The sequence below is a fragment of the Bufo bufo genome, chromosome 11, assembly GCF_905171765.1.
Source record: "Bufo bufo chromosome 11, aBufBuf1.1, whole genome shotgun sequence".
Classification (NCBI taxonomy): Eukaryota; Metazoa; Chordata; class Amphibia; order Anura; family Bufonidae; genus Bufo; species Bufo bufo.
Window position 1 is genome coordinate 95,985,896 of NC_053399.1, and position 17,937 is coordinate 96,003,832.

General features: G+C 45.9%; 1 protein-coding gene across 3 annotated transcripts in view; it reads right to left on the minus strand.

Moving 5' to 3' along the window:
- The window catches only part of LOC120981731 (NACHT, LRR and PYD domains-containing protein 3-like), a 190,574-nt gene that overhangs the window by 159,644 nt on the left and 12,993 nt on the right, over window positions 1-17,937 (minus strand). For all 3 annotated transcript variants that reach the window (XM_040411410.1, XM_040411409.1, XM_040411411.1), the window contains 4 exons: window positions 17,259-17,422; window positions 15,899-16,070; window positions 13,449-13,514; window positions 477-2,160 (listed from right to left, as the gene is read on the minus strand). In XM_040411410.1, the coding sequence (XP_040267344.1) occupies window positions 477-2,160; window positions 13,449-13,514; window positions 15,899-16,070; window positions 17,259-17,422 (2,086 nt within the window). The remainder of the gene's footprint in view (window positions 1-476; window positions 2,161-13,448; window positions 13,515-15,898; window positions 16,071-17,258; window positions 17,423-17,937) is intronic.

Consider the following 17,937-nt stretch of genomic DNA (forward strand, 5'->3'; position numbering starts at 1 on the left):
GGGGACCCCCTGGTCTTCCGTTTCCTAGGTGGGAGTGCAGGCAGCTTTTAGGACTGCCTAAAACTCCCGCTAGAAATAAGGAAACAAGAGAAAACAAGAAAAGCACAAAAAACAGCAGACCTGCAACGCAGGGAGGTCTGCCTCCTACATACACTAAGCTAAAACTGATTTAGCTTAGTCCCTGTAGGAAGGGTATAGCTGAAGGGGAGGAGGTCACACCTTTGTGCTTAGTGTCCGCCTCTTAGAAGCAACAGCTATAACCATGGTCAAGCCTGAGTCCCCCAATGATACGGATGAGAAAATGGATGTGCCGTTTTACTGGATTTGTCCGAAACGAACCTGAAAAAGTTCGGGTTGGTCTTTCTGCCAAAATTTTGCAAAGTTTGTGATGAACCGGTTTGCTTATCTCTAATACATACAAAAAATCTGTCAGATCTTGAATACTACAGAAAGATGAAATATAATTAGTATTTTACCTCAGTTCCTGCAGGTTATGTAATCCTGGAGCAAGTCTTTCTAATCCTTCGGTGTCTAAGGAAGAGAACTGTAGATGTAGTTCTTCTATATTTGTGCAGGTGTCCAGAATAAATGCCAACACTGTGCAGTCTAGAACTGACATAGTAAAATAGGAAAAGTCAAGACTTGTGTGTGATTGTAATGATTCCAGCACCAGAGACTTATTCTGGGATTCATACAGATAGAAAAATTTATTGAGAAGACGTCGCTTCTTGGGCCTCTTTTCTACTAGAATGAAGTTCTTTAGCCAAGTAATTACATCTCTGGAGGCCTGAACTGCTTGTTTGTCCAGGTATCCAGTTAGCATTGACCTGGTGGAGCTGTCTGATAGACCACACAGGAAACGGAGGAACATCTCAGCTCGTCCATCAGGATAGGTTTTGGCCTCTTTTAGTGATTTCTGTAACTTCTCAGGAGAATAATCCACATAATGCACCAAGGCAGAGAAGAATTCCTGAACAGTGAGATGTAAGAAGGAATAGGACACAGGTTCTTCCGATTCCATCAGAAAACTTGATAATAGCTTTGACTTATTGTCCACATGGAAACAATGAAGATCTCGTTCATCAAAGATAAGCCTGTGATTCATGACTCCATGTTCTGCCATCCATCCCATGGACTGCAGGATCTTCTGAGCGCCACTTTTGTCCAGGCAGTGATTGGACAGGATATTGGCGACAAATATCGCAAAGAGCTGGGTGACGGTTTTGGGTAATAATGACACCGGCTGATCACTACTTGTTGGCTGGAAGCTCTTGGATAATACTGTACAGATGATCCAGCAGTAGGACGGGAGGTAACAGAAGGTGTACAGGGTGTAATTCTGCTTCACATAATTAAAAGCCTTTTCCGCCAGTTCAGGTTCGGGGAAGAAATTCTCAAAGTACATCTGTCGTTCTTGTGGTAAAAACCCAATGATTTCTACTATTCTCTGGAAAACTGTATAATCAATTGATGCCAGTCTGGTTGGGCGACAGGTCATTAGGACAGAACAACCATCAAGAAGAGACTTTCTCACCAAACTAACTACAATCTGACCACAAGGTTTGGGCTGTTTAGGATTAGAGCACAAGTGATGTGATGAGAAATGCATGCTCTGAAGACTTTCATCTAAACCATCAAATATAAAGAGAAGTTTTTCTGGTTCCTGTAAGATGTTACTAAGCTGCTCCTCCAGATATGGGTACTGATGAAGGATTAGAGCCTCCAGACTAACCTTATCCAGTCTGTTGAGTTCGCGGAATTTGAAGAAAAAGACAAAGGAGAATCTTTGATAGAAATCCCCCTTCACCCAGTCATAGACAACCTTCTGCATCAGTGTGGTCTTCCCTACACCGGCCACTCCGCTCACCATTACCATACGTGGTACTTGTTCGGATCGGTGGCACCATCGGAACAGTTTGTTGGGGGAAATGCGTAGTAATTCATTTTGTTTTCTCTTTAAGTATTCCTCATTTTTTACCCCGGTCTCTATGAGCTCATTCTCAAAGCGTTTTCTGAAGTGCTCAGTGGAGACAATGATGAGGTTGACATAACGTGTAGAGAATGGAAAACTCTGCTCTCGCTGGTCACATCTTGGAGGTTTGTTCTCTAGAAGTTTCTCAGTTTTTTCTTGCAAATGTTTCTTGTGCCGGATCTGTAATTCTATAGAAAATAGGAAAATAAAAGGTGAAGATAAGAAGCTGAAACAGAACTAAATATCTTGATGAAGAAATGGCAGATATCTGTACATTTTTGAATTTTCCAGCTCCTCTTGGCCACACGACTTTTCTAGACACATTGGAGCGGATTTACGAATAGTGTCTGAAAGTAAGACAGTGTGAACTAAGACCAGACAGTCTGACACTGCTCCAGATTTATCACACAAACTGACACTGGATGATAAATCTGGATAATAACTTTACACAATACCAAGGGCACCACAAACCAGGGAGACCCCAAACCAGGGTTTGCCATGAGGGGGACAAATGGTGCTCTATTCACTGTGCACGGTCCAATGAGTACCAGGGAGAACCATAGCCACCGTGAGTACTAGTAACACCATCACACACATATTCTCACTTTCGGCCCGGGCCACCGCTGCATGTTACTAACTAGAATACTAGGTGTGGTGGTGCTGTACGGTGTAATTTACATGAAATGCAGTCAGCATGTCATAGAGCAGGAGGAACTGAGAAGATTGGTATATAGTTTATGGGAAAAGATCCAGTAAAACGTATACTTTATTTATTAAAAGTCTGTGTCTTGAGAGCCGCATGCTGGGGAAACAGGCCTCTAAAGCCTGCTGTGGACTGCGGGTGGGAAACTGCTGACCAGGTGAAGTTTTTTGCACTGTGGACTTTGTGTGATGTGAACGGGCACCAAAACTGAACACCGTTACTTTTGGCTTGTTTTTGCCTCTGTACTGCGTCCGTTTACCCTGCCTACCAGAGCGAATCCCCACAGTAGGAATAGTCATATGCAGGATACCTAGGATCTGATTTCCCTATAAGGCCCTGGAATAAGGTTAGGAGAGACAACCCATTCCTCCCCAGATGGACGAATGAAAGTCTCTGTCTCAGGCCCAGATACAAACAACAGGGAATAAAACAAACACAAACAAACGCAACACTTAATTTCGTAGAGATGGAAGAGCAGGAACACCACAGACGACCTCACACCAGCTCAGCCACACCCAAATGAAGCTATCTACCGCATAGTCAGAGGTATTTTAGAGGTTTCTGATAGAGGTGCTCAAGATGTGAATACTCACTTCACAGGGGGGGTAGTCACAGGATGAAGCTCAAGACACCTGTGACTAACTGCCCCCCTGGCCAGGATCGCATATCAGGTGATACCAATTGATGGCAGCCCACAACCAAGGCTTCTGATCAATGTAGTTTATTACAGTAAAAGCTGGACTAACGCGTTTTGGAGGTCTCACAGCCCTCCTTCTTCAGGGGTATAAAAGAGAGAACAATAAGAATAATAATACAAACATGTGACATCCAAAGAAACATTTTTTTAAATATGTTAAGTGGACACAAAAAACAACAACGGAAGTGTACATAAATAAACACTAAAACATAATTCAATTGTATAGTCAAAAGAGGTCTCTAGGCCTATACAGTTGATCAAAAACATTACATACCATGTCAGCATAAATTAATGGTAATGGTAAAGAATGCGCATTAAAGAGTAGCATAGCCAATAGTTATATAGAAATGAGCTACCATGTAATCTGAAGGTTTTCTACAAATAAAGTTTTTTAGAAACCATTTAAAACAGCTCATCAAAAAGTTTAGTAGATGGATATAGTGTAATAAAATAATTCAGAAAATTCAAAGTATACCTTCAGGGGTCTTTCTACAGGGTCTCCTATCCTTTAGGAGAAGATGCTCCGTCTGTGTGTACTTCCCTTTTAATGGGCACTTAAATAGGGCGGCAAAGATCCACATGGGGGTGGCGTACACGGGGGAAAAAAGCGCGGGACCGGAAGTATGCAATTCCCAATAGCCAATTTTACGTGTTTCCACATATAAACAAAAGAAAGAGGGCCCGCCGAAGGTTCTAGAATGAATATGCCGTAGATGCCAACAGTTACTTGGAATACACTAGTTGCCACCATTCAAAGTGGATTAGAAATATCCCTTATAGTCAATTGAAAAGAATTAGGAGAAATTGTTCTAATGACCATACCGTGAAGACCCAAATGAGATTCTTAAAAAAGAGATTCAGGGATAAAGGTTACCCAAAAAAATTATTAGAAGACTCGATTAAAAGAATCTCGAAAATATCTCAACAAGAAAGCTTACGACCGAAGATAAGGAATAAAACATCTGATACTAAAGATCCCTGCTCAGTACGTCGCTTAAAGAGGACCTTTCATCGGTCCAAACATTATGAACTAAGTATCATGACATATACAGCGGCGCCCGGGGATCTCACTGCACTTACTATTATCCCTGGGCGCCGCTCCGTTCTCCCATTATGTCCTCCAGTATGTTCGGGGACTTGGTTATAGTAGGCGGAGACTTAGGGGACTTGGTTATAGTAGGCGGAGTCTGCCCTTGTTCTGCTGGGCGTCTCCTTCTCCTAGGCTGTAGCGCTGGCCAATCGCAGCGCAGAGCTCACAGCCTGGGAGGTTTTTTCTCCCAGGCTGTGAGCTCTGCGATGCGATTGACCAGTGCTACAGCCTAGGAGACCCTGTAGAAAGACCCCTGAAGGTATACTTTGAATTTTCTGAATTATTTTATTACACTATATCCATCTACTAAACTTTTTGATGAGCTGTTTTAAATGGTTTCTAAAAAACTTTATTTGTAGAAAACCTTCAGATTACATGTTAGCTCCTTTCTATATAACTATTGGCTATGCTACTCTTTAATGCGCATTCTTTACCGTTACCATTACTTTATGCTGACATGGTATGTAATGTTTTTGATAAACTGTATCGGCCTAGAGACTCTTTTGACTATACAATTGAATTATGTTTTAGTGTTTATTTATGTACACTTCCGTTGTTTTTTTTTTGTGTCCACTTAACATATTTAAAAAAATGTTTCTTTGGATGTCACATGTTTGTATTATTATTCTTATTGTTCTATCTTTTATACCCCTGAACAAGGAGGGCTGTGAGACCTCCAAAACGCGTTAGTCCAGCTTTTACTGTAATAAACTACATTGATCAGAAGCCTTGGTTGTGGGCTGCCATCAATTGGTATCACCTGATATGCGATCCTGGCCAGGGGGGCAGTTAGTCACAGGTGTCTTGAGCTTCATCCTGTGACTACCCCCCCTGTGAAGGGAGTATTCACATCTTGAGCACCTCTATCAGAAACCTCTAAAATACCTCTTCTTGAGAATAATCTATATAACGACTACCCTCCAGAGACGGGGGGGGGTTTGATTACTTGACTCACTTTCTTTACATCCTTTGGGAGTGGCGCCTCTAATAGTGTTTTCTTTTGAACCAGGTTACGTCTGGATCCATACTCCATGGTACCACCAGACCGAGTTCACCCACTATCAGATTCCTAAACGCTCAGCCAGTCTCCTTGATCTCCTGACCTCAGTCACCTGAGGCACCGTGACAGTACCCCCCCTTCTACGGGTGACCTCTGGGCACCCAGGACTGACCTTATCAGGCTGGGCTCTGTGAAATGCATTCACCAGACTATTCGCATTAACATCGGCCACTGGAACCCACATCCTCTCCTCTGGCCCGTAACACTTCCAGTGGACAAGATACTGGAGGGATCTACGGAGAACTCAGGAGTCCACAATCCTGTCGATCTGAAATTCGAAGTTACCGTCCACCATGACAGGAGCGGGAGGCAAGGAGGACTGCTCAACAGGTTCGACACATTTCTTCAACGACTTTTGAAATACGTTATGAATTTTCAAAAACTTTTACAAGGACAGGTGCACTATGCGGTCTTACTAAACCCTCATACTGATGTAAAATTGAGAGATTAACCAACATATCCTACTGTGGAGGACATGTTTGAGCCCGAGCACTGCGCCAAGTTTTCTCAAGTAGCTCGGGACCTAACGCTAAACCTACCTGTGCCGTATGGGCAATACCAGGAGCCAGTGGGCAAATTACAGGCGCGCAAGGTCCCCCCGGTATAGATGCGCCACTGCACATGGGGTTGAGCACTTTCTGCTTTTCATTACCATGCCAATTTGTAGTTTATATATAGAATTGTTGGGAGGTGTAAAAACTCCTAGTCTGAATGTGCCTTTATTTCCATCTACAGGCAACATTCTGGTGCACATGTGAGGCCTGGCTATATCAGCCAGTCTTGGGTGGGGCTCACAGCTCTCTCCCTCCTCCCATTGTAAGCATGGTTGCATGCTGGAGGTAACTGGGAATTTGCTGTGAGTCAGACCTTGCGCGCCTGTAATTTGCCCACTGGCTCCTGGTATTGCCCATACGGCACAGGTAGGTTTAGAGTTAGGTCCAGAGCTACTTGAGAAACCTTGGAGCGGTGCTCGGGCTCAGACATGTTCATGTCTACAGTAGGATATGTTGGTTAATTCTCAATTTTACATTAGTATGAGGGTTTAGTAAGACTGCAGAGTGCACCTGTCCTTGTAAGAGTTATTGTTATATTGTTTGATTGTTTATCACATCCACACATTTGCTATCCTGTGTAGGATGTCTATTGTGGTACTTGTGGTCCGCTGCGGGCATCCTCCATTGTATGCATTTTTGCTGGGGATTGCAATTAGCAGCGGACCACAAGCGCAGGATCTGCCCCCCGGTATAGATGCACCACTGCATATGGGGTTTGAGCACTTTTCATTACCACGCCAAATTGTAGTTTATTTATGAATTTTCAATGCCTGAGGAAGTTCAAGACGAAAGGCTACCGGGTTAACAATGGCAGTGATCTTATATGGACCAATAAATCTTGGGCCCAACTTCCAAGAAGGTACCTTAAGCTTAAAGAGGACCTTTCACCTGAAAATGAAAGTTAAACTAAAGATATAGCCTTACTTACATGCCCCCGGTATTGCTTATTCAGTCATTCATTTTTCAATCAGTGCCCCCGTTTGTCCGCGCTGCACCCCGGAATATTTGCCGCCTTGTATGCTAATGAGCCATTCGGCTCAACTGGGCAGGCCTTCAAAAGTTCTCCCCGGTGTGTCATTCTTCTCCCTGGCACGGAGCGCATCCAATCAGCGCGCTCCGCTCTTAGCCAGGGAGAAGACGCTCCAGTTCTCGCGAGATTCGCGAGAACAGGAGAGATTTCATCCATCCGGAGCTGGCGCCATCTTGCGAGAACTGGAGCGTCTTCTCCCTGGTTAAGAGCGGAACGCGCTGATTGGATGCGCTCCGTGCCAGGGAGAAGAATGACACGCCCGGGATAACTTTTGAAGGCCCGCCCAGTTGAGCCGAATGACTCATTAGCATACAAGGCGGCAAATATTCCGGGAGGCAGCGCGGACAGACGGGGGCACTGATTGAAAAATGAATGACTGAAAGAGGCATGTAAGTAAGACTATATCTTTACTTTAACTTTCATTTTCAGGTGAAAGGTCCTCTTTAATGTTTCTTGTGGACAGCCACACAGAATCACTCACTCTCAGGTCCGGACCATTCATATGTCTCCTGTTAGCCACACGCTTATACCTGTTGCCCATCTTTTTCAGGTTATTTTGAATTTTCCGCCAAATCGAAGACAAAGAAAAGGAAAATCGTTCCTCCTCAGGAATACCGGAAGTTTGAGAACCAGAAAATGTGACAAACTGCAGATGGAATCCATATGCCCCAAAAAACGGCAAGAATGAAGACCACTCCTCCTGGTTCTCCGAAACAAAATATCTCAAGTAAGTCTCCAGATTCTGATTGGTGCGCTCAAACTGTCCATTTGTCTGAGGATGAAAAGCCGAAGAAAAGGCCATTTGTACCGCCAGTCGAGTACAGAACGCTTTGCAGAATCTGGAAACAAACGGAGTCCCCCGATCAGACACCACATCAGAGGGAATGCGATGTAGTTTCACGATGTTATCGACAAACACCTGTGCAAGAGTTTTGGCATTAGGTAGAGCAGGCAATGCTATAAAATGCACCATTTTGCTAAACCGATCAACTACCACCAGGATCACGTTTTTCCCCAAAGAATTCGGTAAATCCATGATAAAGTCCATGGACAAATGCGTAAAAGGTCTGGACGGGATGGGTAACGGAAGAAGAGATCAAGAACGCCGAGTATGTGTCACCTTAACACGAGCACAGGTACCACAGGCTGACACATAGTCCTCAACACACTTACGCAGGTACCACAGGCTGACACATAGTCCTCAACACACTTACGCAGCCCTGGCCACCAAAGTCTGCGCGAGAAGAGATCGACAGTGGATCTACTCCCAGGGTGTCCAGCCCCGACAGTACAGTGATGTTCCTCAAAAACCTTGTGAAGTAAGTCTGAAGGAACAAACATTTTCCCTTGAGGACAAGAGTCCGGTGCATCCTCTTGGGCCTCCAACACCTTAGCCTCAAGATCAGGATATAGGGCAGATATGACTACCCCTTCAGACAAAATAGGACTAGGATCTTTAGAATCACCCCCCCCCCCCCTCAGGAAAGCTGCGCGACAAAGCATCCGCCTTGACGTTCTTAACCCGAGGACGGTAGGTGACAATGAAGTAAAATCTGGTGAAAAACAGTGACCATCTGGCCTGCCTTGGATTCAGTCGTTTAGCCCACTCAAGGTAAGCCAGATTTTTGTGATCAGTAATTACCGTAATAGGATGAATTGCTCCTTCCAACCAATGGCGCCATTCTTTAAAAGCCAACTTAATGCCCAGCAATACCCTATTACCCACGTCATAATTTCTTTCAGCAGTCGAGAGTTTTTTAGAGAAAAAAGCACATGGGCGCCATTTACTAGGTTTAGTACCTTGCGACAAAACTGCTCCCCCCCCTACCTCGGATGCGTCAACCTCTACAATGAAGGGCTGAGACACGTCCAGTTGCACCAGAATTGGGGCTGAAGCAAAACATTCCTTCACGGCAGAAAAGGCTTGTAATGCCGCCTCAAACCAAACAGAGAAATCGACCCCCTTCCTAGTCAGGTCTGTTAAAGGTTTAACCACAGTCGAATAGTTCAAGATGAATTTACGGTAGTAGTTGGTGAATCCCAAAAACCGCATAAGCGCTTTCAGATTTTTAGGTCGATCCCAGTCCAACACCGCACAGACTTTCTCGTGATCCATATGAAAACCTGAGGATGAGAGCAGGTAACCCAGGAATTGCACTTCCTAAAGAGCAAAAACACATTTTTGAATCTTTGCATACAATTTATTCTCTCTTAGGATCTGTAACACCTGTCTCACATGATCCTGAAGAGTCTCCATGTCTGGAGAATAAATTAGTAGGTCATCCAGATATACAACAACAAAATGACCTTCAGGCGTATTAAAAGGCAGTCTTCCATTCGTCCCCCTCTTTGATCTTTACCAAATTATATGCCCCCCTCAAATCCAATTTAGAGAACACCTTGGCACCGACAATTTGATTAAACAATTTTGGAATCAAAGGAAGGGGGTAAGGATCACGGGCGGTAATACGGTTGAGCTCACGGAAGTCCAGACATGGTCTCAGAGTACCATCTTTATTTTTTTTTACAAAGAAAAACCCAGCAGCCACTGGGGATTTGGATAGTCTGATATGACCCTTCGCCAAGCTCTCGGTGATATACTCTCGCATAGCCTTTGTTTCAGGCTCCGAAAGATTATACAACCGAGATTTGGGCAGTTTAGCTCCAGGAATAAGATTGACGGGACAATCATACTCCCGATGCGGAGGCAACTCCTGATTACCACTCTCAGAAAACACATCAGAAAATTTGGAAATTAATGAGGGTACGGTTTTAGTGGTGACCACAGAGAAAGACGTATTAAGACAGTTGTCCATGCAAAAATCACTCCAATCGAGAATCTGTCTCGCTTGCCAGTCGATGGTAGGGTTATGTTTGTTTGCTTAACCATGGTAAGCCCAAAACCATCAGATCAGGCAGACCCTCCAACACATAACATGAGATAGATTCCTGATGGAAATCACCCACTCTTAAATAGTCATTTACCACCTGCGAAAGGTATTTTTGGGTAAGAGGTGCAGAATCAATTGCAAAGACAAAAATGCTTTTCTCTAGTGCACTAGTAGTCAACCCATGAATACGAACAAACTGTCCATCAATCAGGTTAACCCCAGCCCCCACTGTCGATAAATGCCTCGATTTCCACAGTTTTGCACTCTAGCGCCACTTCGGCTGACAGGAGAATCGGGTACTACCAGTAAATGACAAAAGTAAGTTTTCTTGCTCCCCACCCACACCACCAATAGTAATTTGGGGATTAAGCATTTTATTTTTGTTTACACCTTGACGCTGAATGTACGGACAAATATTCACAAAATGTCCCTTTTTTCCACAACAAAAACAGACTTCCTTCATATAACCAGAGCTTTTACCAGCAGTCCCAGGAGTAGCGCCCCCAACAGCATTCGCTCCTCACAAGGCGTAACCACCGGTGTCTCTTTACCACAAGTGTCAAAGGAAGTCGCCACCTTATTTGACACTACGTCCTGAGGGTGAGGACCCTTAGATCTCCCCCTCAGGCCTCTATACAAACGTACAGCAAGAGACATAGCTGCTTCCAATGACTCAGGTTTTTCATTAAAAGCCAACGCGTCCTTCAGCCTCTCAGATACACTCTGACAGGACTGGCTACGGAGAGCAGGATCATTCCACTCTGTATCCGTAGCCCATCTCCTAAATTCAGAGCAATAGATTTCCGCTCTCCCTGCCGTAAACCACGTAACTTGATCTCAGCCTGAGAGATCCGATACGGGTCATCATAAATAAGACTCAAGGCTCTAAAACATTCATCTACAGACTGGATGGACGGAGATCCAGTCGGCATAGAAAAAGCCCAAGACTGTGCATTAGAAATGATCATACGTTGACACTCATCCCCAGAAGAGTATGGACGCAGCTTAAAGTACAACTTACACGATTCCCTGAACCGAATAAACTTGACACTACCCCCAGAAAATCTGTCCGGGAGGGCAATCTTAGGTTCAGAGCAGGCCTGGTAACCACCATTGGAAACAGCCGCCTGTGGTCTCTGAGTCGTGCGGAGGTCAGCTACCTCCAATGACATTCCCTGCAGCTGTTCGACCAGCACAGACATAGGATCGATAGATGCACTGACCTGAACGAAAATGGCGGTTTTTATGGCGGTAGATAATGTCACGATCAGTGTGGGGGAAAAATCCACACTGAAATACAGGAGGGAAGGGTAACAGGTCACCTTCTAAAACAACCCTAACCCAGGCCTAAATACCTATCAATATGAATAGACCTTGACGGTAGGAATAGTCATATGCAGGATACCTAGGCCCTGATTTCCCTATAAGACCCTGGAATAAGGTTAGGACCAGAGACAACCCATTTCTCCCTAGATGGACGAACAGAAGTCTCTGTCTCAGGCCCAGACACAAACAACAAGGAATAAAACAAACACAAACAAACGCGACACTTAACTTGTGGGGTCAGACTATAAAGGGTAGAAGTGATGGCCACTGAGCAACACCTATTAACACTGAATCAAGAGAAATCAAGGAGGCTGTTTGAGCGTGGAGGAATCTGTCAGTCTCCTTGATCTCCTGATCTCAGTCACCTGAGGGACTGTGACACAGCCTTCCCTCTATGAGGAGGAGGTCCTATCAGTGACTGACAGCCTTCCCTCTATGAGGAGGAGGTCCTATCAGTGACTGACAGCCTTCCATCTATGAGGAGGAGGTCCTATCAGTGACTGACAGCCTTCCATCTATGAGGAGGAGGTCCTATCAGTGACTGACAGCCTTCCCTCTATGAGGAGGAGGTCCTATCAGGGCTTCCCTCTATGAGGAGGTGGTCCTATCAGGGACTGACAGCCTTCCCTCTATGAGGAGGAGGTCCTATCAGTGACTGACAGCCTTCCATCTATGAGGAGGAGGTCCTATCAGTGACTGACAGCCTTCCCTCTATGAGGAGGAGGTCCTATCAGTGACTGACAGCCTTCCCTCTATGAGGAGGAGGTCCTATCAGTGACTGACAGCCTTCCCTCTATGAGGAGGAGGTCCTATCAGTGACTGACAGCCTTCCCTCTATGAGGAGAAGGTCCTATCAGTGACTGACAGCCTTCCCTCTATGAGGAGGAGGTCCTATCAGTGACTGACAGCCTTCCCTCTATGAGGAGGAGGTCCTATCAGTGACTGACAGCCTTCCCTCTATGAGGAGGAGGTCCTATCAGGGACTGACAGCCTTCCCTCTATGAGGAGGAGGTCCTATCAGGGACTGACAGCCTTCCCTCTATGAGGAGGAGGTCCTATCAGTGACTGACATCCTTCCCTCTATGAGGAGGAGGTCCTATCAGTGACTGACATCCTTCCCTCTATGAGGAGGAGGTCCTATCAGTGACTGACAGCCTTCCCTCTATGAGGAGGAGGTCCTATCAGGGACTGACAGCCTTCCCTCTATGAGGAGGAGGTCCTATCAGGGACTGACAGCCTTCCCTCTATGAGGAGGAGGTCCTATCAGGGACTGACAGCCTTCCCTCTATGAGGAGGAGGTCCTATCAGGGACTGACAGCCTTCCCTCTATGAGGAGGAGGTCCTATCAGTGACTGACAGCCTTCCCTCTATGAGGAGGAGGTCCTATCAGGGACTGACAGCTTTCCCTCTATGAGGAGGAGGTCCTATCAGTGACTGACAGCTTTCCCTCTATGAGGAGGAGGTCCTATCAGTGACTGACAGCCTTCCCTCTATGAGGAGGAGGTCCTATCAGGGACTGACAGCCTTCCCTCTATGAGGAGGAGGTCCTATCAGTGACTGACAGCCTTCCCTCTATGAGGAGGAGGTCCTATCAGTGACTGACAGCATTCCCTCTATGAGGAGGAGGTCCTATCAGTGACTGACAGCCTTCCCTCTATGAGGAGGAGGTCCTATCAGGGACTGACAGCCTTCCCTCTATGAGGAGGAGGTCCTATCAGGGACTGACAGCCTTCCCTCTATGAGGAGGAGGTCCTATCAGGGACTGACAGCCTTCCCTCTATGAGGAGGAGGTCCTATCAGTGACTGACAGCCTTCCCTCTATGAGGAGGAGGTCCTATCAGTGACTGACAGCCTTCCCTCTATGAGGAGGAGGTCCTATCAGTGACTGACAGTCTTCCCACTATGAGGAGGAGGTCCTATCAGGGACTGACAGCCTTCCCTCTTTGAGGAGGAGGTTATACAAGTTATACTAAATAGTCACAGAAAACTATATATGAATCTGCTCAGCTCCTCCTGCTCTATAACAACCCGCTGCAGTCCAAACACCATGTTCCATGTGACAGATGTAATGTAATGTAAACTATGAGCAGTTTTATTATAATAGGTCTATATAAATCTCACTTACCTTTGAGTTGTGGGGACAGTTGGTGTCCATGTTCATCCAGCAGGATTTGCTCCACCAGAGTGTCACCTAATAAGAAATGATACAGACGTCATCAGTGCTGGATGTAGACATATAATGTACAGGAAATATCACATTATACAGGGACCGGACGAGGTCTAATGGTCCTAAATGTACAGCTATGAAATAGTGTCCATGTCCCCCACACTGTGCTAGTCACTGTGTATGGTCACATTGTGGTGGTCATTGTATGTCCTGGGATTGTGATGGATACTGTATGAAGGGGCACTATGGACGTTACTATGAGGGTGCTGTAGTATTATTATTATAGCGCCATTCATTCCATGGCGCTGCAGATATGATAAGGGGTATACATACATCATAGAAAACAACTGCAATAACCATGAACGAGACGAGTTACAGACTGATACAGAAGGAGAAAGGACCCTGCCCGTGAGGGCTTACCATCTACGGTATGGGACACAGTATTTTAAACATGCTACCATTACACCCATCCTCAAAAAGCCTTCACTTGACCCATCTTCTTTGGCCAGTTATCGCCCCATATCATTTCTTCCGTATGCCTCAAAGCTACTTGAACAACATGTCCATTCTGAACTGTCCTCTCACCTCTCCTCCTGCTCCCTCTTTGACAGCCTACAATCTGGCTTCCAACCCCACCACTCGACTGAGACTGCCCTCACCAAAGTCACCAATGACCTACTGATAGCGAAAACAAAGAAACAATACTCTGTCCTCCTTCTCCTTGACCTGTCCTCTGCCTTCAACACTATTGACCACTCCCTTCTGTTGCAAACTCTCTCATATCTTGGCATCACTGACCTGGCCCTCTCCTGGATCACATCATACCTCACAGACCGGACGTTTAGCGTCTCCCAATCCCGCACCACCTCCTCGTCTCATTCCCTCTCTGTTGGTGTCCCGCAAGGCTTTGTCCTAGGACCCCTGCTCTTCTCTGTCTACACTTTTGGGCTGGGACAGCTCATAGAGTCCCATGGCTTTCAGTATCACTCTTACGCTGACGACACACAAATCTACCTCTGTGGTCCAGACATCACCACCTTACTATCAAGAATTCCACAATGTCTATCTTCTATATCATCCTTCTTCACCTTTCGCTTTCTAAAACTTAACATGGATAAAACAGAATTCATCATCTTTCCCCCATCTTGCTCAACCCCCCCCCCCCCCCCAACAGACCTATCTTTTACGATCAATGGCTGCACACTCTCCCCGGTCAACCAAGTCCACTGTCTTGGAGTGACCTTGGATTCTGCCCTCTCCTTCAGACCGCACATCCAAGCCCTTTCCACCACCTGTCGCCTCCAACTCAAAAACATCTCCCGCATCCGTGCTTGCCTTAACTTTGAATCTGCAAAAATGCTTGTACATGCCCTCATCATCTCCCGCCTAGACTACTACAACACACTCCTCTGTGGCCTTCCATCTAGCACTCTCGCACCCCTCCAATCTATCCTCAACTCTGCTGCCCGACTAATCCCCCTCTCACCCTATTACTCCTCTGCCTCTCCCCTCTGCCAATCCCTTCACTGGCTCCCCATTGCCCAGCAAATTCACTTCAAAGTACTAACAAATACATACAAGGCTGTCCATAACCTGTCCCCTCCCTACATCTCTGAGTTACTTTCCCGATACATCCCCACACGCACTCTCCGATCCTCACAAGACCTCCTTCTCTCCTCTCCTCTTATCGCCTCTTCCCATAATCTCCTCCAGGATTTCTCCCGTGCATCCCCCATACTCGAACTCGCTACCCCAACATATCAGACTCTCACCGACAGTGGAATCCTTCAAAAGAAACCTGAAAACCCAGTTCTTCAGACAAGCCTACAACCAGTGACCCTGCTTCCTCTATACCGCAATGACCTGCTTCACCCGCACCTACTGTGTCCTTCTCCCATACCATGTAGATTGTAAGCCCTCACGGGCAGCGCTCTCTCTCCTTCTGTACCAGTTTGTAACTCGCCTTGTTTATGATTAGTGCAATTGTCTGTATTATGTATGTATACCTCTTCTCATATGTACAGCGCTATGGAATGAATGGTGCTTTAATAATAAATAATAATAATAATGTGATAAAGTATAGAAGGGCATTGTGGTGGTCACTATGAGGACACTGTGATGGTCACTGTATGTGGCGGTCATTACATGAGGGGCCCTGAAGCCTCATCGGCAATTGCTGCTATCATTTATATATGTTTGTCATGTTCACATTGAGTAACTATTGGGCTATTTTTTGGTTTATTTTGGCATCAAATCCTAAGCCAGACCCAAATCAATTCAGGCCACAGGCAAGACCCAAAATTGGTTCAAATCCCTAACAAATCCAGAGGGAGATCTTTATTACTGTGGACAATGTAAGTCATGAAGACCTCTATATCATGGGTGACACGTCTCATACACGATGTTACCTCTATGACGGAGTTCCTCCAGTACAGCGTCCAGGCCGGGGGAACCATGATCCTTCCGTAATACATACAGACTGACCCACAGTCCTATCACAGCTTCTCTTCCTAGGTTATATATATCCTGTACCAAAGTCCGCGCCAATCTTCTTCTATCATGTTCTAGACTCTGGTATTTCTAGAACACAAGAAAGATCAGACATAAGGTGCGTTATACACAGATACATAACACAAAGGGTTAACACACTGCAGATATTACAGGTCTGTCTTCTCTATAATGTGTTGTCCAGAGAAAGAGAAATCTATGGAATAGTTGTGGAGAAAATCCTTCCTGAATCCACAACAGATTATTTCCAGGATGTAGTGACCCCTAATGTACATGTGCGGGGGAGGGGATAAATCCTCCACAATACTGGATTATACACTTCTGGGGGGGTCTCCATCAGATATGAGCTGCTGTCCATTATTACACTGGACGTTGTCCAACATCTTACTCTGACATATGAAGCACAGTTGTCATTCAGCCTCTTGTAGACAGCAGGATGGTGACATGAATGTAGCGCAGGGGATGTGGATCTGATGTGTCACTTGAACAGATTTGGTTTGGGGTAACTCCTAATCGTGTTATCTAAGCAGCCCCCCTGGTCTTTACCCTTTAACCCCTATACAGGGGAACCACCAGACCGCTACCTCCTGGAGTAGTCTCTGTCAGGGGTCAAGAGATGCAGAGGAAGAGCACTGAGCGATCAGGCAAGACTGTAGTCGGGGAAGGCCAAGGTCAGGGCAGGCAGAGTTCATGTCATCTATTAAACAGTACGAGGTCAGGGCAGGCAGCTCAGGGTCAGTATGAAAATCAGGTGGAGGTCAGGCAGCGAAGGGTCAAATCTGGCAAAATAGGCAGAAGTCAGTACACAGGTAAATAGACAGAGTATATCGCATCTTTGCAGGTATCTAGTCACTAGAAACCATTGTTCCGAGGCGCTCCCCTGTGGGAAGGCTCCTTAAATACCCTAGGGAGGTCTGTCATAAGTTAGAGTAGATGATATGCGTGAATGGTGCATGTGCCCCTTCAGGTATGGAGAAGCATGGCCATAGAAATTCAGGCTGCAGCCTGGATGGACTAAAGAGAAGAACTACTCCAGAAGTTGGAGTCCTCAGAGTAGGAGGAGAGAAATGTTTGTGAGTCCAGACCTCTGGCCTCCAGGAGCTAGAAGGCAGGTGACCACAGCGATAGCCATGCTCACCAGAGGGAGCGGAGCGGTGGCCGGCATCAACCACCACTATAAAAGTGACGTAAACTGTGCCTGTAACACGGGATATCACTTGGGGCATTTATATACAACACCGGCGGCTCATGTCCTCTCACCTCAGTATCCGGGAGATTTCGGGACTGTAGCTCACGGAGAAGTGGTAGAAGACTCATGTTCTCCACAATGTGGAGCAGATCATCCTGGAAATATTCATACGTCATCCTCAGGAAGTGATCTTCACACTGACGGAGCTGCTGGTAGAACTGCCGGGTCTCATCATCTAGGAAACGGAGGAGACACAAGAATGAAGTCGTCTAGAACATGGAGGAGACTGATGGCCGTTTATGTGGAATATTCCTGTCCTGGAGCATTTTACAGGTTTCCACTAATGAGAAATCCACAACCCCCTGTAATTCCCCAGCACAATCCCTGCAGGACACATTCACAGGAGACATCTTTACATTGATTTCAGTATTTCTATACATGTAGATACATGGCTGATGTCAGTCACTGGTGAGAAGCGAGGGGAACGCTCCTCTTATTCAAGAGAGAACCAGTCTCTATAATACACTGCCCTCGGAGCGAGTCGGTCAGCGGTTCGGTCAATACTAAATTGGGCTCTCGTCATCTGGTTTGGTGGGTACACCTCTGCCATCATTTGTACCGCTGCCTCATGTATATTTATTTACCGCTATACTGTGACTGTGCCTGAAGATGTGGTTAGTTTCATGTCACACTTGCTGGATGCTATTGGACAGGTAACTTTTCTGTAGCCATCTCATTATCATCAGGCAG